Source organism: Nilaparvata lugens, chromosome 5, assembly GCF_014356525.2.
Source record: "Nilaparvata lugens isolate BPH chromosome 5, ASM1435652v1, whole genome shotgun sequence".
NCBI classification, from domain to species: Eukaryota; Metazoa; Arthropoda; class Insecta; order Hemiptera; family Delphacidae; genus Nilaparvata; species Nilaparvata lugens.
In genome coordinates, this window is record NC_052508.1 from 67,251,971 (window position 1) to 67,274,996 (window position 23,026).

Genomic DNA, 23,026 nt, shown 5'->3' on the forward strand with positions numbered 1-23,026 from the left:
GTGACGCTGGGGGAACGCGTCTAGGTGCCACCCCGACTTGACACCCACTTGACACCCCGTCAACCTGTCCCCTTTTAAAACCGGTTTTTAGGGGAAAAGTTGATGTGAGCCATCCCCGTCTACTTGTCTCCTTTCTAAGGAGTTGACAACTAGTCGGGGGGACACTCTGACGCGAGGGTGTGAGGTGTCAATTTGTCGTTTACGGTTATGACTAATTGGCACCTTTGGTCCAGTAGGTGACAAGTAGTCGGGGGGACATCTTGACGGCAATGGTATTTTTACGAGGGTACAAGTAGTCGCCTATGGCCAAAATGACCAGGTGTCAGGTAGTCGGGGTGACACCTAGACGGCGACCCGACGCTGGTAGTCTTTCATATTGTGCCGCTCATACACTCGCACCCAGCCAAAACAGTAAAAATCGACAATAATCGGCTTGAGTTAACAGTAAAAGTCGCGACATAAACGCCCTATACCATGGGATATCTATTGTTTATCTATGGTATTATTGATCTGGAAAGAGCTCAATCCTCTGATATTGCATAATTTATTTCACAAAATGCATTAAAAAATCAACAGAGAATTTCATATTTTTTCTCTCATCATTTACAATTTTCAATCGTATTGAAAAATATTTTAAAACTATATATTAATGTTGATTCAATACATTTTCAATTAGTTCATTGTTCCTAGTTGATGAGGTTTTAGTGAATTGAGGAGTTGTAGGCCCGCCGCAAAGTAGACCCACGTTAATCCACGAAAAGCAAAGCACGCCGTGGGATGTTTTGTAAACAGGAAAAACGTTTCCAATTATAGTTATGAGAAAATAAAGATTATCATAAAAAACTGCGACTACGCCCCGTTTTGGAAAGCCTATTTTCTGACTCCAGCTGTTTGAAGTCTAGAACTTAGCTGAATCCTTAGATCGAAAACCGGCCCAAAATGATAAGCCCTGTGATCTCAGAGCGCTCAAGTGGATAGCTGTACTTGATACAATCATTATTATCATTATTACCATCTTCTTTATGCTCACCAATAGGAAAGAAAAGAACAGGTCTCAAATATAAATGTTGCTATTGATTGTAGCTTAAATCAAATTTAATTTATTCTATTTTTTGTAAGTTTCTATTTATTGTTAGTTTTGTATGATTGCATTCTTCGAATGAATAACACTTGCAAGAATACGTTGCTATGTATGAATGATCTACATAACAGATAAAACTGTTATTTTTTCGTGTAGTGCAACCTGATCTGTGTGTGTTTGTTTCATTTATGTATTAGACTTATTTTATTTATTTATTTATTCAATCAGTCAGAATAATTATACAACTTGCAGAAAAGTACTACAGGCTAACATACGTCCAAAACGGTTCCAATTCTAATCTATACAACAGTCCAAATGTAGTTAGAGGTTATGTGTGTTACTTCAAAATTCTTCAGTTAGGCACTCAATTTACAATCCATACACACAAAAATAATTTTTAAATTGTGAAATACTTCTAAATTTAATTAAATTAATTACAAATAATTGGAAAATTCCAAACTTTGAAAAAACTATAAAATTTTGGGACCAAATTCTTATGTTATCATTAAATTCACAAGTCGGCTCAAAGTCGAAATTGATATTGCGGATGATGCCTACATGAGCGTTTTGTTTGTGCGTGGGGATTTGATGAGATGAACAGCGTCATCATCAGCGAATTAGTGTGATTCAAGGGGGCATCTTGAATTGGTTCCTTGTTGTCCGTCTCAGCTCATGTTTTTTATAATCTATTCTTTTTATATGATTTTTTTTAAGTGGAGCAGTGGAATGATAAAATATTTTTTGCAGGAGCGAAAGGAGATGGCAATGTATACGATCCAGAGAATATAACCAGTTTAACAGAATTTGTCATGATGAAAACCGACGGTGTTGGTGTTCATTTCATGATGGCAGACGGAGTAAGTCATTTTCAAATTCCCATTTTTTTTTAATTATCTATTTATGGTAGGTAATCAGTGCTAACATATTCTGTGCTTTCTCTAAAGTTGGCGAATGTTGTCAATCACTACCATAGCCACCTCTAATTCAAGGCCGCGGCCTACGATATTGCAACATCGCAGTGTAGGCGATATTGCAACATCGAAGTGTAGGCCTAGAATCTAATAAATGATTGGTGGAAAAGATTTAAAAAAATACCAGCTGATCTTTTTAACCAATCATGTATTAGATTCTAGGCCTACACTACGACGTTGCAATATCGTAGGCCGCGGCCTTGTATTAGAGGTGGCTATGTCACTACACCTTTTCCATTTGTATTTGAGAAATTATCAAGTTAATTTGAGAATGTATCAATTGTATTTGAGAATAGTCACTTGTAATTGAGAGAATGTCAGATGTAGATGAGGATAGTCAATTGTATTTGGGAAGTCATCACATGTAATTGAGAATAGTGAATTGTATTTGAGAAATCGTCAAATGTAAATGAGAAGATATCAATTGAAAATGAGAAAATTTTCCAATTGACATGTCTTGACTCTTCTGTAGTCCACAGTACAGGTTTGATTTTAGCCGGAGTGTACTTAGTTAAAAGTGCACAGGATGATTACGTATACAGTAATCCAATTACTACCATATGTTTTGCATGAGGGCAAATTAATATTTTCAATGGTGAAAGTATTTCCCCTGTACTGTTTACTAATGATTTATGAGTATCATTTCTGTGTATGTATTGGCAACGCGACTATTTTCTCCAAACATTTTGTGAAATATTGCACTTGGTGAAGATTAAATTCTCTATGTTTATGGAGCAATTGAACTTTATCATCAATTAATTGAATCTCTTGATCAAACAATTCGGCAATTCTTCAATGGATTTTAGGACTTGAAATTTTTTTCCAAAAACTAAACGTTTTATTGGAATTGGAATATTCAATATATTCTCATATTATTTTATATGAGTAAAGTTTACTGTTTAGGCTGGATTCAAATGAGCTAAAAAACTAATAAAATCATAAGTCTTTACACATTCTATCACCGGTCACTATTACAAATTTTAATCATTATACTGGCTATTTTTCTGAATCTCTTGATTCTCTCTTTTTTAAGTGTGTGAGTGTGTGTGTGTGTGTGTGTGTGTGTGTGTGTGTGTGTGTGTGTGTGTGGTGTGTGTATATGTGTGGGTGATCTGTTTCTTCGGCTGTTTGTTGGGTTTGGATGGGGGGAACGTCACTTATGGGGGCGGAAGGGGTTTCTTGGGTTTCTAGGGGGTGGCATAGGGATAGGGGGGAGAAATGTAGTTTCATTCTCATGGGGGGTTTAGTGTCACTATTATTGAAATGTCAACAAGCTTAACCGATCTATGCAAGTACTGCGAAATATATATATATATATTATATATATATATATATATATATATATATATATGCCTATTCTACCTTAGACTCATTATCGCACGCAGGCAGTAATGCCTCTGCGAGAGTAAATATTAAATAATTTTGCTAACATTAATACTTTCCAATTTTCTACAATAAATATTAATCATAATTTGTAAAAATAAAGTGTTAAAAGCTATCTGAAGTTCATCAATTCATCCTGAGTGATATGCTCTAGGATAGCCTATTTCTAGCTTATGTAACTGCCCAGCTTGTCCATATGGACACATTGGTTTTCTACAATACTGGTGAATACTTTGATGAAATTTTATTATTTCTGGTTCAAACTGAAGGTAAGTAACAAAAAAAAATGCATATCAAATAAAATTGGAATAAAAAATAAATCTGTGCAGTGGAGGGTTGTATATCGCTGTCATTTCTGTGGTGCTGACATTGTCTTATTTTTATTGTAAAGTGTATTCTTATTTTATGATGTAGGCTACCACTGTAATTGCTTGTACGACTTATGAAATAAATAACTTTTTAAAATTTGAATTGAGTTATAAAAAATATAAGTACTGGAATTACTGGTTTTTAAAATCATTTCCCAATTACAACTGACAACTTCTCGATTTCAAATCGTATGTTCTCAAATTGAAATGATACTTTCTCAAATAAAATTGACTATTCTCAATTAAAAGTGATGACTTCTCGAAAACAATTGACTATTCTCAATTACAAGTAATGACTTCTCAAATACAATTGACTATTCTCATTCACATCTGACGTTTTCTCAAATACAAATATGACTATTCTCAATTACATTTGATACTTTCTCAAATACAGTTGGAAAAGGTGTAGTAGTGGCTATTCATATTGTCTTCACTTGATATTTATCAATCTAATTGTTCTGTTTCAGGGATTTTCCGTGCAGGGCCAAGAAAATATTCAAGAGATTCTCTCTAAAAGACTGTACCTGTGTCAGTTCCTTGTTGCATTGTTCATCGTTCGAATCGGTGGCCATTTTGTTTGTAAATTGTTTGACATTTTCTCACCGTTCAGCGTTGGACTGGTTTATCTCATGTACAGATCGTTCGAAAGTATATGCATACATAAACCAAATTCTAGTAGACCTGCCAATTCTGAAAGGTATGTCACTTGAAACACATTGCTATAAAATTATTGATTCAAAATATTTCCAGTTATAATTGGGTGCAATTTTTTAATTTTATTATGTTTTCAATCTATCTGAATTCAAAATTTAAAGTAAATATGTTTGGACTCAAAATTTTACAGAAACTGATTGAAGTAAAGAAACATAACCTATATTTTGGGAAAGTGGCAGTTTTGGGTTGAACCTGTTGATCATTCATTTGATTTGAGTATATTTTCAAAATGAAAATAAATATTCTATTAAATATTTCTGACACTTTTTATGCGACTTGTTTCAATTTAGACGGTTCTGTCAAGGAAATTAATTTTTAGATCTAATCTATATAAATAAAAATCGAGCCTCAAATTTTGACATTCAATAATTTTTTATGCGAGCACCAAATTTGATGATTTTTTTAGCTGTTTTCGATATGTTCAGGACCAGGTTTATGGCCTATCAAATTCATAATCCGACTTTAGGACTCTTTCCTACGGTCCTTCAAAGTTTTTCATGTAATCCTTATGGGAGAAGATTTTTGTAAGCTGGCCACACACAGAAGTAAAAATCAGCTGTTAATTATAATCATTGCTTCATCCAACAGCCGTCGGTAGATAGTAGACAAGAGTGTGTGCTGCTCCATAACCGCCCATGTATTTTACTCTTAAACGCCCCGACTAAAAACAAAATGACTGTTCTGTGTGTAACCATCCAGCAGTGCGGCCTCAGGTTGAAGACTTACTAAATGTTCGAGGAGAATAGAATCACTTGCCAAATAATAAGTAATGAAAAAATAAAAACTGCTGCACAACTAACTAAGCACATAGGAAGTCCATATATAAGTTCAAATACTTATTGTTGGATAATTTTCATAAAAATAGTGGTGCATCAGATAAAACTAAGGCTAAGCACACCTGAGGAGGCGCGGCTTGGTGATACAAAGTGTTGATCTTATGGAGATTGTCTGATATGGAGTGTTGGTCTTATGGAGATTGATTACCACGCCATGCCCGATTCGTTGTGTGAGTGCTTCCATTCAAACCAATAAGCAAGAAGCACCTGGATGCAAAATGCCGCATCGCGCCTCCTCAGGTGTGCATCCAGCTAAAGTTTGTCATGAGATGCATAAACTATTTGGCGGTACGAAGATCGCCGGGCCAGATAGTTTACAGGGTCTGTATAATAAGTAACCGGACTGACCTCAGGACATTTTTTATTGGCAAAATATGTACAATTTTTCTTCAGGAATCTTTGAAGTTGTGCCCATTGGAGTCGATAACACGCTGATACCGGATTTTCCAATCCCTGAACGCTCCCTGGAAGTCGGCAACCTCTATGCTGTCTAGAGCCCTCGTCGTAGCACGTTGAATGTTTTCCAGAGTCCTGAACCGCGTCCCTTCAAGTTGTCTCTTGATCTTGGGTGCACACCTGCTTGCTCGTCACCGAGCAGTTGGCCAACCAGTAGAGGGTAACGTTGCCACATCCTCCTTACAGCCCGGATATGGCACCACCGGACATCTTTTTGTTCCCCAAAATCAAGAGACAACTTAAGGGGACGCGGTTCAGGTCTCTGGAAAACGTTCAACGTGCTACGACGAGGGCTCTAGACAGTATAGAGGTTGCCGACTTCCAGGGAGCGTTCAGGGATTGGAAAATCCGGTATCAGTGTTTTATTGACTCCAATGGGGACTACTTTAAAGATTCCTGAAGAAAAATTGTACATATTTTGCCAATAAAAAATGTCCTGAGGTCAGTCCGGTTACTTATTATACAGACCCTGTATAATGAATTGGATGGTTAAAATGTCAAAATTTGATAAATGAGATTGAGTTTGTTGTGTTCAAAGCTAAAAAATGTTATTATGGGATCTTGGAGATGAATTCTTTATTATCTTGAAACATACACGTATAAGATCTATTTTGAGAGAGATATTCTCTATTTAAAACTGAATTTTCAATTTGTTTGTTGGCAGGTACATCATTTGTAAAAATAAGCGGAGTGACTGTGATGGTATTAGACAGTACATGTTTGATCTGAATCTACGCCTAGATGAGTTGAATAACAGTGATACCGATATCCTGGAATGTGTTCCAATGTCTGAACTGAAAGCTGATACCAAATTTTTCGAATACATTGTCAATTCGAATAATAGGTGAGTGAAATTTGAAATCTATAAACTTTAGTTATTTCGGTTTCCAAACAATGTATTGTTTTCTTCTGGACTTATATATTTGACAATATCAGTAGATATGATTGATTATTAGTAAATTTCAATTTTCCACTAAGAGATTTGAATACAATGCTGGACTTTCCTCTTATTGTATTTTTATTATTTGTTGTTCTTGCGATATTATAATTCTGTAATACATGCTCTCAATCTACTGCTCTTACGGGGAGGTTTGGAAGTATTCCACCTTCACTATTCCTATAGTGAGGTCCACGTTATAATGACAGTATTTGATCAACTTTGGTTTTGCTATCCTTGTCTATCATTCGACAAAGCCGGTGGTACTATCCTTTTCTAGGCCCACAATGATGTCAATTATGTTTTTGACAGTGTAGAAATATGATTAATTAATGTAGAGAATCGGCATCGCTATTCTTCTATCTTTATTCACTGTCATTATAAGGTGGACCGCACTATATCAGATATTACTGGCTTTTTCTGTCATCTCAAGCATTGAAAAGGAAAACAACTCTAATCAAACATTCTTTAGAGAGATCCACGCTATATTGGTTGTGGAGAAAGATAGGAGAAGACCGTGGTCGATTTTCTGTTTTGCCACTGCCTTCTATAAAGGATAGCTGATACCAGTTTATCCGATGTAATATTAACTGCTCTTTCTTGTCAAAAATAATTAATTATATTTTATTTGTCAAGGGAGTATATTTTTCAATGATTGAATAATCGAGATAAAATATTTTGTTAATTGATTATATACTTCAACATTATTGAAAACAATCTGGAAACGTTGCTGAGCTAGTGAAGGATAGCGCTATCTTCTTTGTCGAATGAAAACTATAGCAACGCAAGTGTTGATCAAATACTGCCATCATAACGTGGACCTCACTATAGTAGAGGGAGAACAATAGATTTAGAAGGAGAACAATAGATCATTCCTTACATTGTGAAAAAAAATACTTTTTTCTGGACAACCTGTCTTTCTACAGTTTAAAAATAGATAAATCTAGATAATTCGATAAGCTAGATGGATACGAATCTGAACAACTATTCATAGAAAATGTATATTGCAAGAAACAAGAAGACAGTCCTCCTCAGACAATTTAATTCCCTTGTGTTGAGAAAATTATCAAAAAACAGCTCTAGCCAATGCTGAGTTACCAGAAAAAACACAGCTCTACACATAACTTGAATAAAAGTTGTCAGTAACTCCGCAACTCATCCTCCTGGCTAATTGAGACGAATCATACCTCAAATCACAGCTCAGTGAGTGAACTCTGCTCTTTACAATCAGGTGAGCATGAGGATCTTGTCAGAAAGAGACAACTATTCCTCCTGGCTAATTGAGACGAATTATGCCTCAATTTACAGCTTAGTGAGTGAACTCTGCTCTTTACAATCAGGTAAGCATGAGGATCTTGTCAGAAAGAGACAACTATTCCTCCTGGCTAATTGAGACGAATCATACCTCAAATCACAGGTCAGTGAGTGAACTCTGCTCTATACAATCAGGTGAGCATGAGGATCTTGTCAGAAAGAGACAACTATTCCTCCTGGCTAATTGAGACGAATCATACCTCAAATCACAGGTCAGTGAGTGAACTCTGCTCTATACAATCAGGTGAGCATGAGGATCTTGTCAGAAAGAGACAACTATTCCTCCTGGCTAATTGAGACGAATCATACCTCAATTTACAGCTTAGTGAGTGAACTCTGCTCTATACAATCAGGTGAGCATGAGGATTTTGTCGGAAAGATACAACTATTCCTCCTGGCTAATTGAGACGAATCATACCTCAAATCACAGGTCAGTGAGTGAACTCTGCTCTATACAATCAGGTGAGCATGAGGATGATATCAGAAAAGTTGCAACTGATTACAGTTATAGCTAGAGCATCACTGACAAATAGTCTGAAAAGTTTTCAAGAACTGAAAAACTCTTAACACTGAAAAATAATTCGAGTAGTAGAGAGAAATCAAAATGAATATTTATTAAATATCCATGGGACCGTCCTCATTTTACTCGCATGAAGTAGTTGCAAAAATGTCGATAACTGTTGTTAATTTTCTCAGTTGAAAGGTGGACGAAGCCTGTTTACTGTACCATCTTGGACTTCCAACAAATTCAACAAGAAAATCCAACACCATCAGAACTGTTCAACTCTTATGGAAAAAATAGTTCTAGAAGTATACCAATGTTGTATGAACCAAAGCATAATGTTATACTGCTAATAATATCAAGATCTTCAGGCGCCTCTAATACGAAAGTGTGAGGTGCCCAACGGTCCTTGTCAACTCTCAATCAGGCGAGAAAGAGCTTTGCTCAACAATGCAGCAATTGGGACTTTCCAGCTGTGGGTGCAAATTATCAACAGGATGGTCTAGTGATTTTGCCAGGAGGAAGTCGAGAAAAAAGGACTCGGGATTTCAATTCAATCGCCAATACTATGGTTGCTGTCTGAATTGAGGTAATCGTTCTGATTATGCTAATATTATCCTTTATTCCGACCCAAAAATTAAACATTTTTATTTTCATTAACCTTCCGGCAGTCGCGTTGTTGTAAAAAGTACAACAGTGTCAGTTTTTTGCTGCTATTGTATGGGGTGGTGTCAGTGAATGAGTCACCTATGCATTCCAAAACTTTCTCCCCATCACTCCACTGAGTTGCAGTAAAATAACCGAGCAATGGTTCAGTCTTTAGGTGCAATTTAGTCGCGAAAGTGCAATAGTCGCACTGTGCATAAGATAGGGAAAGACTGTATACGGGGACTGTAAACGAACCAATAACACAGAATTGATGGCTTTGCTTGTTGTGCCTTTTTGGGCTACGAAATGGTAATCATTCAAATTTTCATAGGTGTAAAATAATCCAATGAGATGGGAATAGTAATTATACAATTAATTAATATGTTTTGACAGTAAACAGAGTACATAACACTTGGAAAATTGAATGTTGTAAAAATTACAACACGCGACTGCTCGTGTGATTGATTGAGTAGGGCGCGACTACCGGAAGGTTAAGCAACTTTTCAAAATTGCTGTCTGAATTGAGGTAATCCTCATATTGATTCTAATTTATTTATTAATTGAAGTGGAAACTAATATTATTCTCTATTTTCACCAAATAACACTTGTATTTCTATGAAGCATCTATTCAATAGACAACCGTCTATTCGAATGTTCTAAATATATCCAAGCCCATTTTTTAAACTGAATAATGTACACTAAACCTTCAGTTTGTTGAGGGCTCATCAACAACCGTTTCTTGTCTTTTCTTCTTTAGTCTAGGCACACACCAGTTAGTCAAGACAAGACACTTTTAGTCACAATACTTCTTATAGTTGCTTATGAAGACATGTCTAATTTTGCAATGACTAATCGGTGTGTGTTGCTTCATAAGCAACTATGTGAAGTATTGTGACTAATCGTGACTAGTCTTCTCTTGACTAACTGATGTGTGCCTGCCCTAAGGGCTACTCTTGAATATAAATATAATTTTAAAAAGGGTACTTAGATATGGATAGAAATACAAATCTCATTACTTTTTTACTTTCCCTGCACTACTACCATAGGTAAGGAAAGTATTGCTTTCCGAAAAAAATTAGGTACCCCAGTTTCTAAATTTCTATACGTTTCAAGGTCCCCTGAGTCCAAAAAAGTGGTTTTTGGTTATTGGTCTGTATGTGTGTGTGTGTGTATGAGTGGATGTGCGTCTGTGTACACGATATCTCATCTCCCAATTAACGGAATGACTTGAAATTTGGAACTTGATGTCCTTACAATATAAGGATCCCCATCGAACAATTTCGATCAAATGCAATTCAAGATGGCGGCTGAAATAGCGAAAATGTTGTCAAAAACAGGGGTTTTCGCGATTTTCTCGAAAACGGCTCCAACGGTTTTGATCAAATTTATACCTAAAATAGTCATTGATAAGTTCTATTTACTGCCACAAGTGCCCATTTCTGTAAAAATTTCAGGGGCTCCGCCCCATCTGTGCAAAGTTCGATTTAAGATTCCCAAATATCAGGCTTCAGATACAATCTAAACAAAACATTTCAAGTTGAGAAGATTGAGCATGAAAATCTCTTCAATTAATGTCCAGTAACTTTTTTACCAAAAATTGAAAATAATCTTGAAATTTGAGAAAATGTGATTATTCAATTGCAAACTGTTGGCAACGGTTGATTCTATTAAATCATTCACTATGAAGAGAAAGCAGATCTCGTGTGTCTCCAGCGTTATTGTTCTGTCACCAGCTGGCTCAGATCTTTGAGTAGCAGACTTGAGATGCGCGTGAACACTAGCGTCAATTATCAATTTTCATAACGGCAAGGAATGTTGTGTTCGTGCGCCACACCAGATTTTAAAATTATTTTATCACAACATGTTTCGGACATCTTGAAAATGGCATTAATGTCCGAAACATCTTGTGATAAAATAATTTAAAATATTGGGATTTGTATTTCTATTTATATTACAAGTTGCCCTAAAAATACAATGAAATGGTACTTAGATTTATATTTTCATTTATACCGTAGTATCTTGTATTACTTTAACCATTGCATATTATCGAAGCATGAAAAAAAAGAGATGAGAATCTGGTTGAGGAAGAATTGCATAGTAGCCCACATAGCCCACTAGCTTAATGTATTAATTATAAACATGTTATTAGAAAGTAGATGATTCAGATTTGGAGATGAAGATGATAACTAGCTTAATGTATTAATTATAAACATGTTATTAGAAAATAGATGATTCAGATTTGGAGTTGAAGATGATAACTAGTTTAATGTATTAATTATAAACATGTTATTAGAAAATAGATTATTCAGAGTTGGAGATGAAGATGATATGACAAAAGGTGGAATGATACTTTGAAACGTACCAGCGCTTTATAAAGATATTTGAGTGACCATGAGGTGATTCAAATGGCAGCAGAGTGAGAAGGGAGTAGAATAATGCGCAACTACACATGCTCTCTGTCTCTCTTGCTGTCTGTTTTTCACTAACTGACAGTGCAACCAACAACAGTGTTCTCTCAACTATAGTGAGGTCCACGTTATAATGGCAGTGGAGAAAGATCGGAGAAAGACGTTGCCGATCTTGTCAATGCCTTCTAAAGACGTTAGCCAATACAGGTTTATTGATGTAATATTAACTGTTCATTCTCGTTTAAAATAATCAATTATATTTTATTAAGCAAGACATTATATTTTTCAATAATTTCATAATAAATTTTCATGATCAAGATTAAATACTTTGTTAATTACTTATTAGTTCTACATTGTTAAAAGACGATCTGGCAACAGAGCAAAGCGAGAAAGAGATAGCGCTATCCACTTTGTTGAATGATAGACAAGGATAGCAATACCATTGCTAATCAAACCCTGCCTTTATAACGTGGACCTCACTATAGAGTGAGATTTACGTTATAAAGCCAGCACCTTATTAACACTGGTTTGCTGACCTTGTTTGTCATTAGATAGATAGAACAGATAGCTCCATCATTTTCCAACTAAGCACTGCAACTCTCTTTTTCTTCTCTTTCTTTTTCTTCTTCCTCTTCCGCACTGTCAAATCATTTGTAAGCACGAAGAAACATAATGAACTACCGGAATATTTTATCTATATTATGAAAATGTATTATCAAATCATGAGGAAATATATTTTCTTGCCAAAATAATTGACCGAGCGAAGTGAGGTCTAAGATTCAAGTCGACGGTTTGGCATTTCTCTTAATGTTTAAATGTTTATAGTTTATATGTTGCGCATTTACGGCGAAACGCGGTAATAGATTTTCATGAAATTTGACAGGTATGTTCCTTTTTGCGCGTCGACGTATATAGAAGGTTTTTGGAAATTTTGCATTTGAAGGATAATATAAAAGGAAAAAGGAGCCTCCTTCATCACTACCTCCGTAAACCTACCTCTGTTTACGGAGGTAGTGCCTTCATACACCAATATTAGAGTAAAAATCATACTTTAGAATTATTCATCATAAATCAGCTGACAAGTGATTACACAGATGTGTGGAGAAGCCAGTCTATTGCTGTATTTCCATAAGGTCTATAGTTTCAATCAGGTACTTGTGGATGAGAATACTGCGTGAGGTCTACTGTACACAGAACTACTAGTAAAACACATTTGAGATAATAGTGTGATAATAATTATTATTAACAAGAATCAGCTGTTAATATTACATCCTACATTAACCCTTCATGTTATAATATAGATTGACTATGTTTGCTGAACTATAATTTCTGACGTTGTCCATAACTATTGTAATGTTGAGCGGCAATAAAATTATATTTATTTATTCATCGGATATACCGGAATAACTTGAATCACAACTATCTAATATCGAAAAATATAATTTCTTTCTTAATAAAATATAATTGATCATTTTAAACTAGAATGAACAGTTAATATTACATCAATAAACCTGTATCAGCCACCGTCTATAGAAGACAAAGGATCGCCAACGTTGTTCTCCTATCTTTCTCCACTGCCATTATAACTTGGGCCTCACTATAGGATACTTGATGCCTGGTTATGTATGCAACCAGGACCTCCTATATACTTTACTATATAGGTATATAGGAAGTCCTGATATAACCGTTCTAACTGACATGTTGTGTCGGGTGTGTTTTCAGTTTAGGTGAGCGTCAATTGTTGCATTTAGTGAAGACAATAGTGTTCTGTAAGAATACGGATCTCACTGAACCGAAGCAGGCCGACCTTTGTGTGAGGAGCCTCAAGTACTGGGAAGTGGAGAACGAGACGCGCAAACTGGAGGAGACCTTCCTGCCCGTCTTAGTTGCTCGTCAGGTGCTTGGACAGATCAATCCCCGTAAGTTCACCTTCAGCTGCATACTAACTCTCTGGCCACTAACGCTAGGACATGCGTGATGGACATGTGTGTACATGCATGTTCATGCTTGATGAACAAATGTGTACATGCATGTTTATGCATGGTGAACATGTGTGTACATGCATGTTTATAGTGCATAATGTTGCTTATGGAAAGATCCATTAAAGCTCCTTGTTACTTTCCTTGCCCTATTACCATAGGTAAGGAAAGTATTGCCATAGAGAAACAATAGCGTAAGTAGATATCCCATGGTACAGGGAATTTATGTCGCAACTTTTACTGTTATCTCAAGCCGATTACTGTTGATTATTGTCGAATTTTTACTGTTTTGTAGGGGTGAGAGTGTATGAACGGCACAATTTGAGAGCCTACCAGTGTCACACAGCTTCACGGGAAAGAATTACATGGACTATCGGCTTGAGATAACAGTAAAAGTTGCGACATAAACGCCCTATACCATGGGATATCTACTTATGCTATTGTTTCTCTATGATACTAACTCTCTGGCCACTAACGCTAGGACATGCATGATGAACATGTGTGTACATGCATGTTTATAGTGCATATGTTGCTTATGGAAAGATCCATTAAAGCTCCTTGTTACTTTTACCTATTACCATAGGTAAGGAAAGTATTGCTTTCCAAAAAAATTAAGGTACTCTAATTTCAAGTTTTCTATACGTTTCAAGGTCCCCTGAGTCCAAAAACATGATTTTTGGGTGTTGGTCTGTGTGTGTGTGTGTGTGTGTGTGTGTGTGTATGTCTGTGAACACGATAACTCCATTCCTAATCAACCGATTGACTTGAAATTTTAAACTTAAGGGTCCTTATACCATGAGGATCCGACAGTAAGAAATTCAATAAAATTAAATTCAAGATGGCGGAAAAAATTGCGGATAATTACTAAAAAACCATGTTTTTCACGGTTTTCTCAAAAACGGCTCTAACGATTTTCTTCAAATGTATACCATGGATAGCTATTTATAAGCCCTATCAACTGACATGAGTCTCATTTCTGGGAAAATTGCAGGAGCTCCGTAATATTCTTGAAAAAAATGGCGGATAATTACAAAAAGAACATGTTTTTCACGATTTTCTCAAAAATAACTTGACCGATTTTTTTCAAATTCATACCCTGTATAGTTAGTTATTTATCAGCTATATCAACTGGCATGAGGCTCCTTTCTGGGAAACTAATGGGGGGTCCATCCCATCCTTGAGAAATGGACTTAGTAACCTCCTTCTCGTGCATGAGGTAGGTAGGTAGCGCAGTTCATAAAAATAACACATAGTCGAGATATTTCATCTGTAGAACAGCTGTTTTGACAACTTTAAAAAATGACGACTAAAAACAATTATTATCGAATTTCACAATTTACACAAAGGAAAAAGTACTCTGAAAACAATTATGTATATACAAATATACAGAAGTCTGATCGTAGTTTCAAATATGAGCAAGGAAAGTTGTTGTGTGTGTATCACACCAGATTTTGTATCTTTTCGGATGCAACACGTTGCTTTTGAGAAGATACAAAGAGCATATGTTGCTTATCAAAAGATACATTGAAGCTCCTTGTGTATCTTTTCAGATTCAACAAGTTGCTTTCGAGAAGATACAAAGATTATCTGTTGCTTTATGGAAAGATACTTTTTGAACGGGTAGTATTGTAGTCTAGTGGCCTCGGCCGATAGGCAAAGCTATAGAACCCGGACTATAGTAGGGCAACGTTAGTAGACAAAAGGTTGATCACTCACAGGTGTATGATTCAAAGTGGTGGGGGGAACGCCAGCGTGACGTCACGTGTAGTAAAAATGTTCTAGAGTAACCACACTGAGCATACAGTTTATTCACTGTATCTTCAAATATATCGTCGTATAATCTCCTCAAGATTGACCTAGAACTTTAAAATTCTCCATACTTATAGCGAATGAATCACCGATTCTAATGATGTTGTTAAATATTTCAAGTTCATTCAACTTTTATGAATAAAATGAAGTTGAAAGTTTTTCATGAATCTAAAAACGTGACACGAAAAAGTTAATAAGCTGGAAAAGCGTTAGTAGACAATGTTATACTATTATAATTTCAGATTAACCCTTAAAAAATCTTGATAAACCAATGCATCGCAATAAACCGATCCCGATAAATCCGATGAATTTCATTCATTGTAAATGCACTGAACACATGTTCTACGAGAATCAAAATATCTCATCCCCGAAATTCACAAGCTGATGTATAGCCAAACTACAAAATATAAACACGACCTAGAAGATGAAGAAACCTTAAGGGTTTGAAAGGGAAGGTTAGGAGGTGGGGTTTTTGCTTTTATATGGCAAAATGATTGTATTATTCAAATGTTTTAATAATTATTGTAAAGCAGAAACAGAAAGCTTGCATGTCAGAAAATGTTTGTGTTATATAATTTGACTATACGACACCACATGATTTTCAAGAATGCGATATTCTGCCTACTCTGTACTACAGCCTACGTCACGGCTGCAGTTCCCCCACTCCAATTGCATTTCAACGAAAATACTATAGATGAGTGACCAACCTTCTGTCTACTAACTTTGATAGTAGGGTATAAGAGAACAGAGCGTGAGCTTGCCACTTGTTTCATTGTTGTCGGTGAGAGCTTGGCCAGTTCGTTGCGCGCTAATCGGAATCGCGCGACCTGCGATCAACTTGTGAACTGCTCGCGTTCCGTTTGTGTGTCGCACAGCGCGTAAGTCTGTACTCACCTTTACAATTGCAATTTATTATAATACTGTACATTGATACGTATTTTTAAAATAATCAGATACATTTAATATGTTCATTATTATAGATTTATTTGTTGATTGAGTACTTTATTTATGTAGATTACAATATATACTGGCTTATACACTTATATACAATAGCTTACAATACAGCAAAATTATAGATGAATTTACATAATATAGACTAAGAAAATAATTATTGACCTGTATATGATATGAAAAAGCAATTTGTAATATAACAACTATAGATAATCTACATGAATTGGCGGAGCTTTGGACATATCAATGTCCATTCTTCGGAAAGAATATTAAAAATATCCTCCCCACTAACTCTCTACCAAATGGAGGGTGTTTCAAAGAAGTTTGAGAAAAAGTAGAAGGTAAAATTTGTGATTTCAAAATATTCTCAAATAATTCAGTATGTTTCAGTGTTTGGTGTTATTTCAATTTGATTTTGGTTTTAATTAATCTACATTCCAAATGTCTAGTTATCATATAATTGGAATTTTTAATCTGAATTTAGATTTGGGAGAGGAGATTTGGTGAGCAGCTGCTCCACTGGACTCGAGGGTGCTACAACAGCCACTCTTATTCAAGATTACCAAACTCATGGACAGCTTATATGGATATTTTAGAACATTTTTTTATGTCAAATATCAATTAGAATGACTTACAACGAAATTTTTACCCAATGCAAGATGCTACACCGCAACGTCGTATTATTAATGTAATCATTAATTTTGTTCTACATATATGTTTCAATAAATAACAATTATTTATGTTTAATTTTCGCATCTTTTTTGTCTCTCATATATACCGTATGTGATATGTAATACATTCTTCTACTTTACAGAATTTGCTAAGAATCCTGGCATTGAATTGAACCAAGCCGAAAAGTTGAAGAAGCAATTTCCTTCGATTTTAGATTGGCAATGTATCCCAATTCATGAGTCAGAAAACTGCCATTTTTATTTAGGTAAGTTAAATATAAGTTCTAAGCATAGAACTAGGTACATATTTTAGAACTTTGTTTCTCTATGGTCGTAAGTAAGAGTATGTTGAGGATAAAATCATGACAACAAATAATGCCATCATATATTTTTGTCTTTTTCTAATCACAGGATCTTTTTTGATTTTTTAGAAATATTTTTCTGTGTTTATATACCCTGCTCTGATTAGGAGTTTTTGTGTCAAAATTAAAAAAAACTCATGCATGAAGAGGTTAAGAACTAAATTGTTTTTATTATTCTAAAACATTTGAATTCTTTGAAAATTGGAGAAAAATCTCCACTGAAGCTTAATGCTATACATATCCTAGTATGTATTATCATCCATTCATCTACTCATTCATTCTTCATTGTTTCCATTTATATTGTGACAACACATTTCGTAAGCGGGCCCGCTTACAATAGCTCGAATTGTGAGATAGCGAGCAGTAATATCGATAAGATAAGGTGCTAGCCAGCTACTCCACTTTCCCTTTAATACAATAAATATTTCATATCAATTCTGTTTTTTTATAAATGTATAATGTTTTCTGTCAAGTTCTATTTTTAATATTTTTGTATCCGCTCTCGGAAAGGTGTTCTTTGAATTACCCCTCTAGCTCTATGCTTATTTGGGTTTGCGGAGATTATACATTTCTGTCTTTTGAAATTGAGGGTGCTTACCCCCCACCACCATAACTTTGGGGGAGTATTGGCCTACGGCCTTATCTGTTGTAACGGGAATCTCTTCCGGCAACTTAGAAGGAGCTCGCCTTGTTTTTCGTTCACTCCTCTCTAGACTTCTCCGGGACTCGCTCGCAATCGGTTGTAGTGTGCGGTTAATTGGTTAATTGAAGTGAATAAATGGTTTAATGCGTATACATGTGGAAGGCTGACGGACAAAAGACTGACGCTCGACCGGAGAATTCCTATCCAGGGACAAAGGCTTAAAAAAAACCGGTGATTCCATTCCGATTTATCGAATTGAGTTTTAAAGGACCCTAAGGTCGAGTCAGTTCTTACAATATTAAGTTGACGTTTTATACATCTGTGACATGGGTAGGATTTAAGTGCTTATTCTATTGATTGATTTTTCGTGTGTTTTAGATTTGAGATTTTTCAGGAGAAAAGACTCAGATATTAAAATACAACAATTTCCGTAGTTGGACTATAGTGAAAAAAATAACTATTTCCTACAGTTACGTTGAAAAGTGGCCATTGCTGCACTGATTACAGAACGCAAAGAATCACTTTTCCGCTTTTGTGCGGGAAAAATTTTTCTGCACTGTTGCTCCATATAACCTACTAAGTATTTTGCGTTGCCATGTTGCAAATCTGGAGTGCAGAAAAATTTTTCCCGCACTAGAGCGGAAAAGTGATTCTTTGCGTTCTGTAATCAGTGCAGCAATGGCCACTTTTCAACGTAACTGTAGGAAAATTATATTGCAAACAGTGAAGTTAGTTTTCCGGCATCATGCGATACGTGAGTGTCCTGTGTTTTGGGATTACCAGTGGGAGTGATAGCTGTGGGTGAGTGCCAAAATTTCTAGCTCATGATAAAACATTTCCACCCGACCGAGACCCTAACTAGTAGTTCTGTGAACAGTAGACCTCGTGCTCAGTGAGTTACATTGACCTGTTGTTATGTTTTCTCAAAAATTAATAAATAATTTATCAATTAAAAATGTCTAGAACAAATCCTAAATAAACATGGAGCTTTCTATCCTATATCGTACCGTGACGTGTCGTCCCGGAATGTGAGTGTGATCGCTGTTATCAGTTCTGGCTGCAACTGTCTACAACGTTGATGGAAAGATACAATTTTCAAGATGTTCGATGTTTTTGAACGGGTAGTATTATAGTCAACTGTCTACTAACGTTAATGGAAGGATACATTTTCAAGATGTTCGATGTTTTTGAACGGGTAGTATTATAGTCAACTGTCTACTAACGTTAATGGAAGGATACATTTTCAAGATGTTCGATGTTTTTGAACGGGTAGTATTATAGTCCACTAGACAGCTGATTTATGATGAATAATTCTATAGTCTGATTTTTACGGTAATATTGGCGTATGAAGGAGGCTCCTTTTTCCTTTATATTATCCTTGAAATGCAAAATTTCCAAAACCTTGTATATACGTCGACGCGCAATTTAAAAAGGAACATACCTGTCAAATTTCATCAAAATCTATTACCGCGTTTCGCCGTAAATGCGCAACATAAAAACATATAAACATTTAAACATTGTGCCCGGTTTCACCAACCTCGATCAAATATAGCCTAGCCATGGTCAATTAGACCATAGTCAAAATTTGATCACTCGTTCAAACATACAACTGTTCCACCAACCTCGGGATTGATCAAAACTCCGTTGATCAAATTTGAACATGGTCAACTCTTGTAGCACTTTTCTGAAGTTGGCCAACATGTTTGCTGGCTTGCTATTGGCTACATCTTATTTTTATGGATAGAAATTACTGAGATATTGCAATTTTTCAAATGCTAATGAATTAATAATTATTATTAAACGAAAATCCAAATTTAATTCTGTAATATAGTAACACCCCATGATACTAAATATCAGTTTCGCTGCTCATATTCAGAGGGAAATTTGCGCTGAATGCTCTTTTTACTTTACCGTCAGGCCGTCAAAAATTCATATTACTGTACTTTTTTTGTAATATTATTGTACTAATTTTTCTTCATATTCATTATTTCGAGGCAGGCCCCCTGGGCCATCTTATTATCCCCCCTGGCACAGACGTTTTGTATAATCACACATCCACATTAATTTATAATAATATTTCAAATATGAATTGAATACTTTCGTACAAAGAATTTACAAATCACCATCATTTTTGACAATTTTTTTATGAACAAAAGAACATTCCAAGTCTAATGAGATACATTGGTTGATGTTAGGATTGAATAGCATAGTCCTACTGTGTAATAGAAGAGTAAAGCAAATCTTTTTCAAAATCTTCCTTTATTTTCTATACTACAATAATTTACTAATAATTAAAAGATTCCGAGAACAAACCTAATAAATAACTTACTACAACTAAATTCAATCGCACTAAAAACTTTGAAATTTTTCATTGCGTCAAAAACATACGGTAACCTACAAACAAGCAAGAAAATTGATCGAGCCAGTCTTTTGACCGTGTTCAAATAATTTGATCGCCCGTTCGGCGGTAGTCAAAATTAACCATTGGTTTGACCGTGGTTAAACGTAACTGGTGTTGGTGGAACGAATTATTTCTGATTTGACCAGCTGATAGACTTTAACCATGTTCAAATGCCTTGACCAAGGTTGGTGAAACGGGGCATAAGAGAAATGCCAAACCGTCGACTTGAATCCTAGACCTCACTTCGCTCGGTCAATTAGAGATGATCTTGTTGTATAGTAAAATTCATAGCAGTATCTTATTGGCAGGTAGTTTTTGTAGGAATAATATTTTAATAAAATGTACTGCATATTTCGTTCTTTAAGTTTCAAGTAATTGGCATAATAAATGAGAAATTCTTTAGGTAATACAATGTTGTTGTCTATCCAGTTCCCATGACTCCCTTGAAGTAATAATAAGATATCTTCAACCCCCATCAAGGGCGGTTACACATCACTGGAGATTTGCTCTATCAAGTGATTTCATGTGAAAATTGTGTAATAAATAAATTTGTTGACGACTTTTTAGTGTTTGTTTTGGCTGTGTTGCAGGGTGTGGCAAGCGTGTGTACCAGATGAATCGCAAAGGCGGATGGTCGGCAGTGGACAAGTGGCAGCTGGAACTCAGCCCGGGCACCCTGCTCTACGGCGAGGTCACCGATGATGTCCAGGGCGAGATGAAGAGTCAGCGTCGCTACAAGATCCTCCACGTCATCGACGCCATTGCTCTCGGCAAGAAGAACATTGCCAGTCGCAGCTATTCCACAAGGTACTTCTATTACTAGTAGTTCTGTGAACAGTAGACCTCACGCAGTATTCTCATCCACAAGTACCTGATGTCAACTGTTTCAAATGTTAACAAACTCAGTTCACGTTTGAATTTGTATTCCATATGATATAATTCATCCAGTTCCGTGATGATCTTTCTATCTGATGAAAATTAATTTTTTTAGAATCAAAAGTATTATAATTTCTCCAGCATTATTTTGTTTATTTTTATTCACCTATTAAATTAGTTTTTTTCGAATGTGAGAATATTGATACTGATGGGCACGCATAATAATACCATGACTGCAAAACAAAATATTGAAACCAAACACCTTAAAGCTGCGATTAGACCAAATCTATTAAAAAAATGTTGATAACTCAATCCTTATAGATTATATTATTAATAACTCATCATACACATGATGAACATATGTGTTTGTCAACTTCCGTTCAATCTAATAGAATCTATAAGGATTAAGCTATAACCATTTTGTTAATAGCTTTGGTGTAAACCCAGCTTGAAGATGCATACCTCTTCAAGGTCTTTGATTGAAACTATAGACCTTATACAAAACAGTAGACTGGCTTCTCCACACATCTGTGTAATCACTTGTCAGCTGATTTATGATGAATAATTCTATAGTCTGATTTTTACGGTAATATTGGCGTATGAAGGAGGCTCCTTTTTCCTTTTATATTATCCTTGAAATGCCTAAAACATTTAAACATTAAGAGAAATGCCAAATCGTCGACTTGAATCTTAGACCTCACTTCGTTCGGTCAATTACACTATCACTTGTATCATCATAGTCCAGTCAAGGAAGGGTTATAGAGGGAAAAGTTATGAAGACAATTTTTGACCCTGCAGTTTTGTTTAGGGTATAGTGAGGTCCACGTTATAATGGCAGTGAAGAAAGATAGGAGAAAAACGTTGTCAAGTCTCTACATTTTACCACTGAGTGTACACAGCTGTTACTCAATTCAGGTGTAAGTGTACGTCCAGTGCCAACATACAAGTCATCAAATTTTTGGTTGGGATCGATTTAGTATGTTATTTTGCGCACATCACAAAAATTAAACGGCGGGCACTATTGTTTTTAAAATAAACTAAGTTATTTACAATTTTACATTCATTTAACCTATAAGTGGCAGCCATTTTGACTATCGAAATCATCAAATTATGATTTTCCTAATTACGTTTTTCTAACCTAAACTTTCCTAACCTAAAGCTTTTCCCAACTAAAACTTTTCTAACCTAAAGCTTCTCCTAATCAATAACTTTCCCTAACCAAGCTTTTCCTAACCTTAGCTATCCTAAACTAATACATTAGAGGTGTTTGAAATGTTGTGTACAAAGTGAGGTTAGTAAAACTAAATTAATTTTTAAGAATTTATGATGAGTGACCGCCGTTTATTCCTTGTGATTTTGTGTTCAAAATGACATACTAAATCGATCCCAACCAAAAATTTGATGACAGGTACGTTGGCACTGGGCGTACACTTTAGCCCTCAATTCATCCCATTAAATTTGATCTAATAATAATTATCATTTCCTTAATAAAATAATCAATTTAATGTCAAACTAATCAAGAAAATATACTTTTTTCATAATTTGATTCAAAAATTTGCTTCCATAACTGAGATCAGATTTTTATTTTTATACAAACCTGAAATGGCGGCTAATTTAAAAATCTGGTGTGGCGCACTCACACAACTTTCCTTGCCGTTATGAAAATTGATCACCTGACGCTAGTGTGCACGTGCATCTCAAGTCTACTTATAAACA

At 35.4% G+C, this 23,026-nt stretch overlaps 1 protein-coding gene across 2 annotated transcripts in view; it reads left to right on the forward strand.

The window, feature by feature from the left end:
* LOC111046709 (cap-specific mRNA (nucleoside-2'-O-)-methyltransferase 1) overlaps nt 1-23,026 on the forward strand; it is a 60,421-nt gene that overhangs the window by 22,540 nt on the left and 14,855 nt on the right. For both annotated transcript variants that reach the window (XM_039429131.1, XM_039429130.1), the window contains exons 7-12: nt 1,829-1,938; nt 4,271-4,500; nt 6,474-6,653; nt 13,341-13,537; nt 17,172-17,294; nt 21,025-21,241. In XM_039429131.1, coding sequence (XP_039285065.1) covers nt 1,829-1,938; nt 4,271-4,500; nt 6,474-6,653; nt 13,341-13,537; nt 17,172-17,294; nt 21,025-21,241 — 1,057 coding nt within the window. The remainder of the gene's footprint in view (nt 1-1,828; nt 1,939-4,270; nt 4,501-6,473; nt 6,654-13,340; nt 13,538-17,171; nt 17,295-21,024; nt 21,242-23,026) is intronic.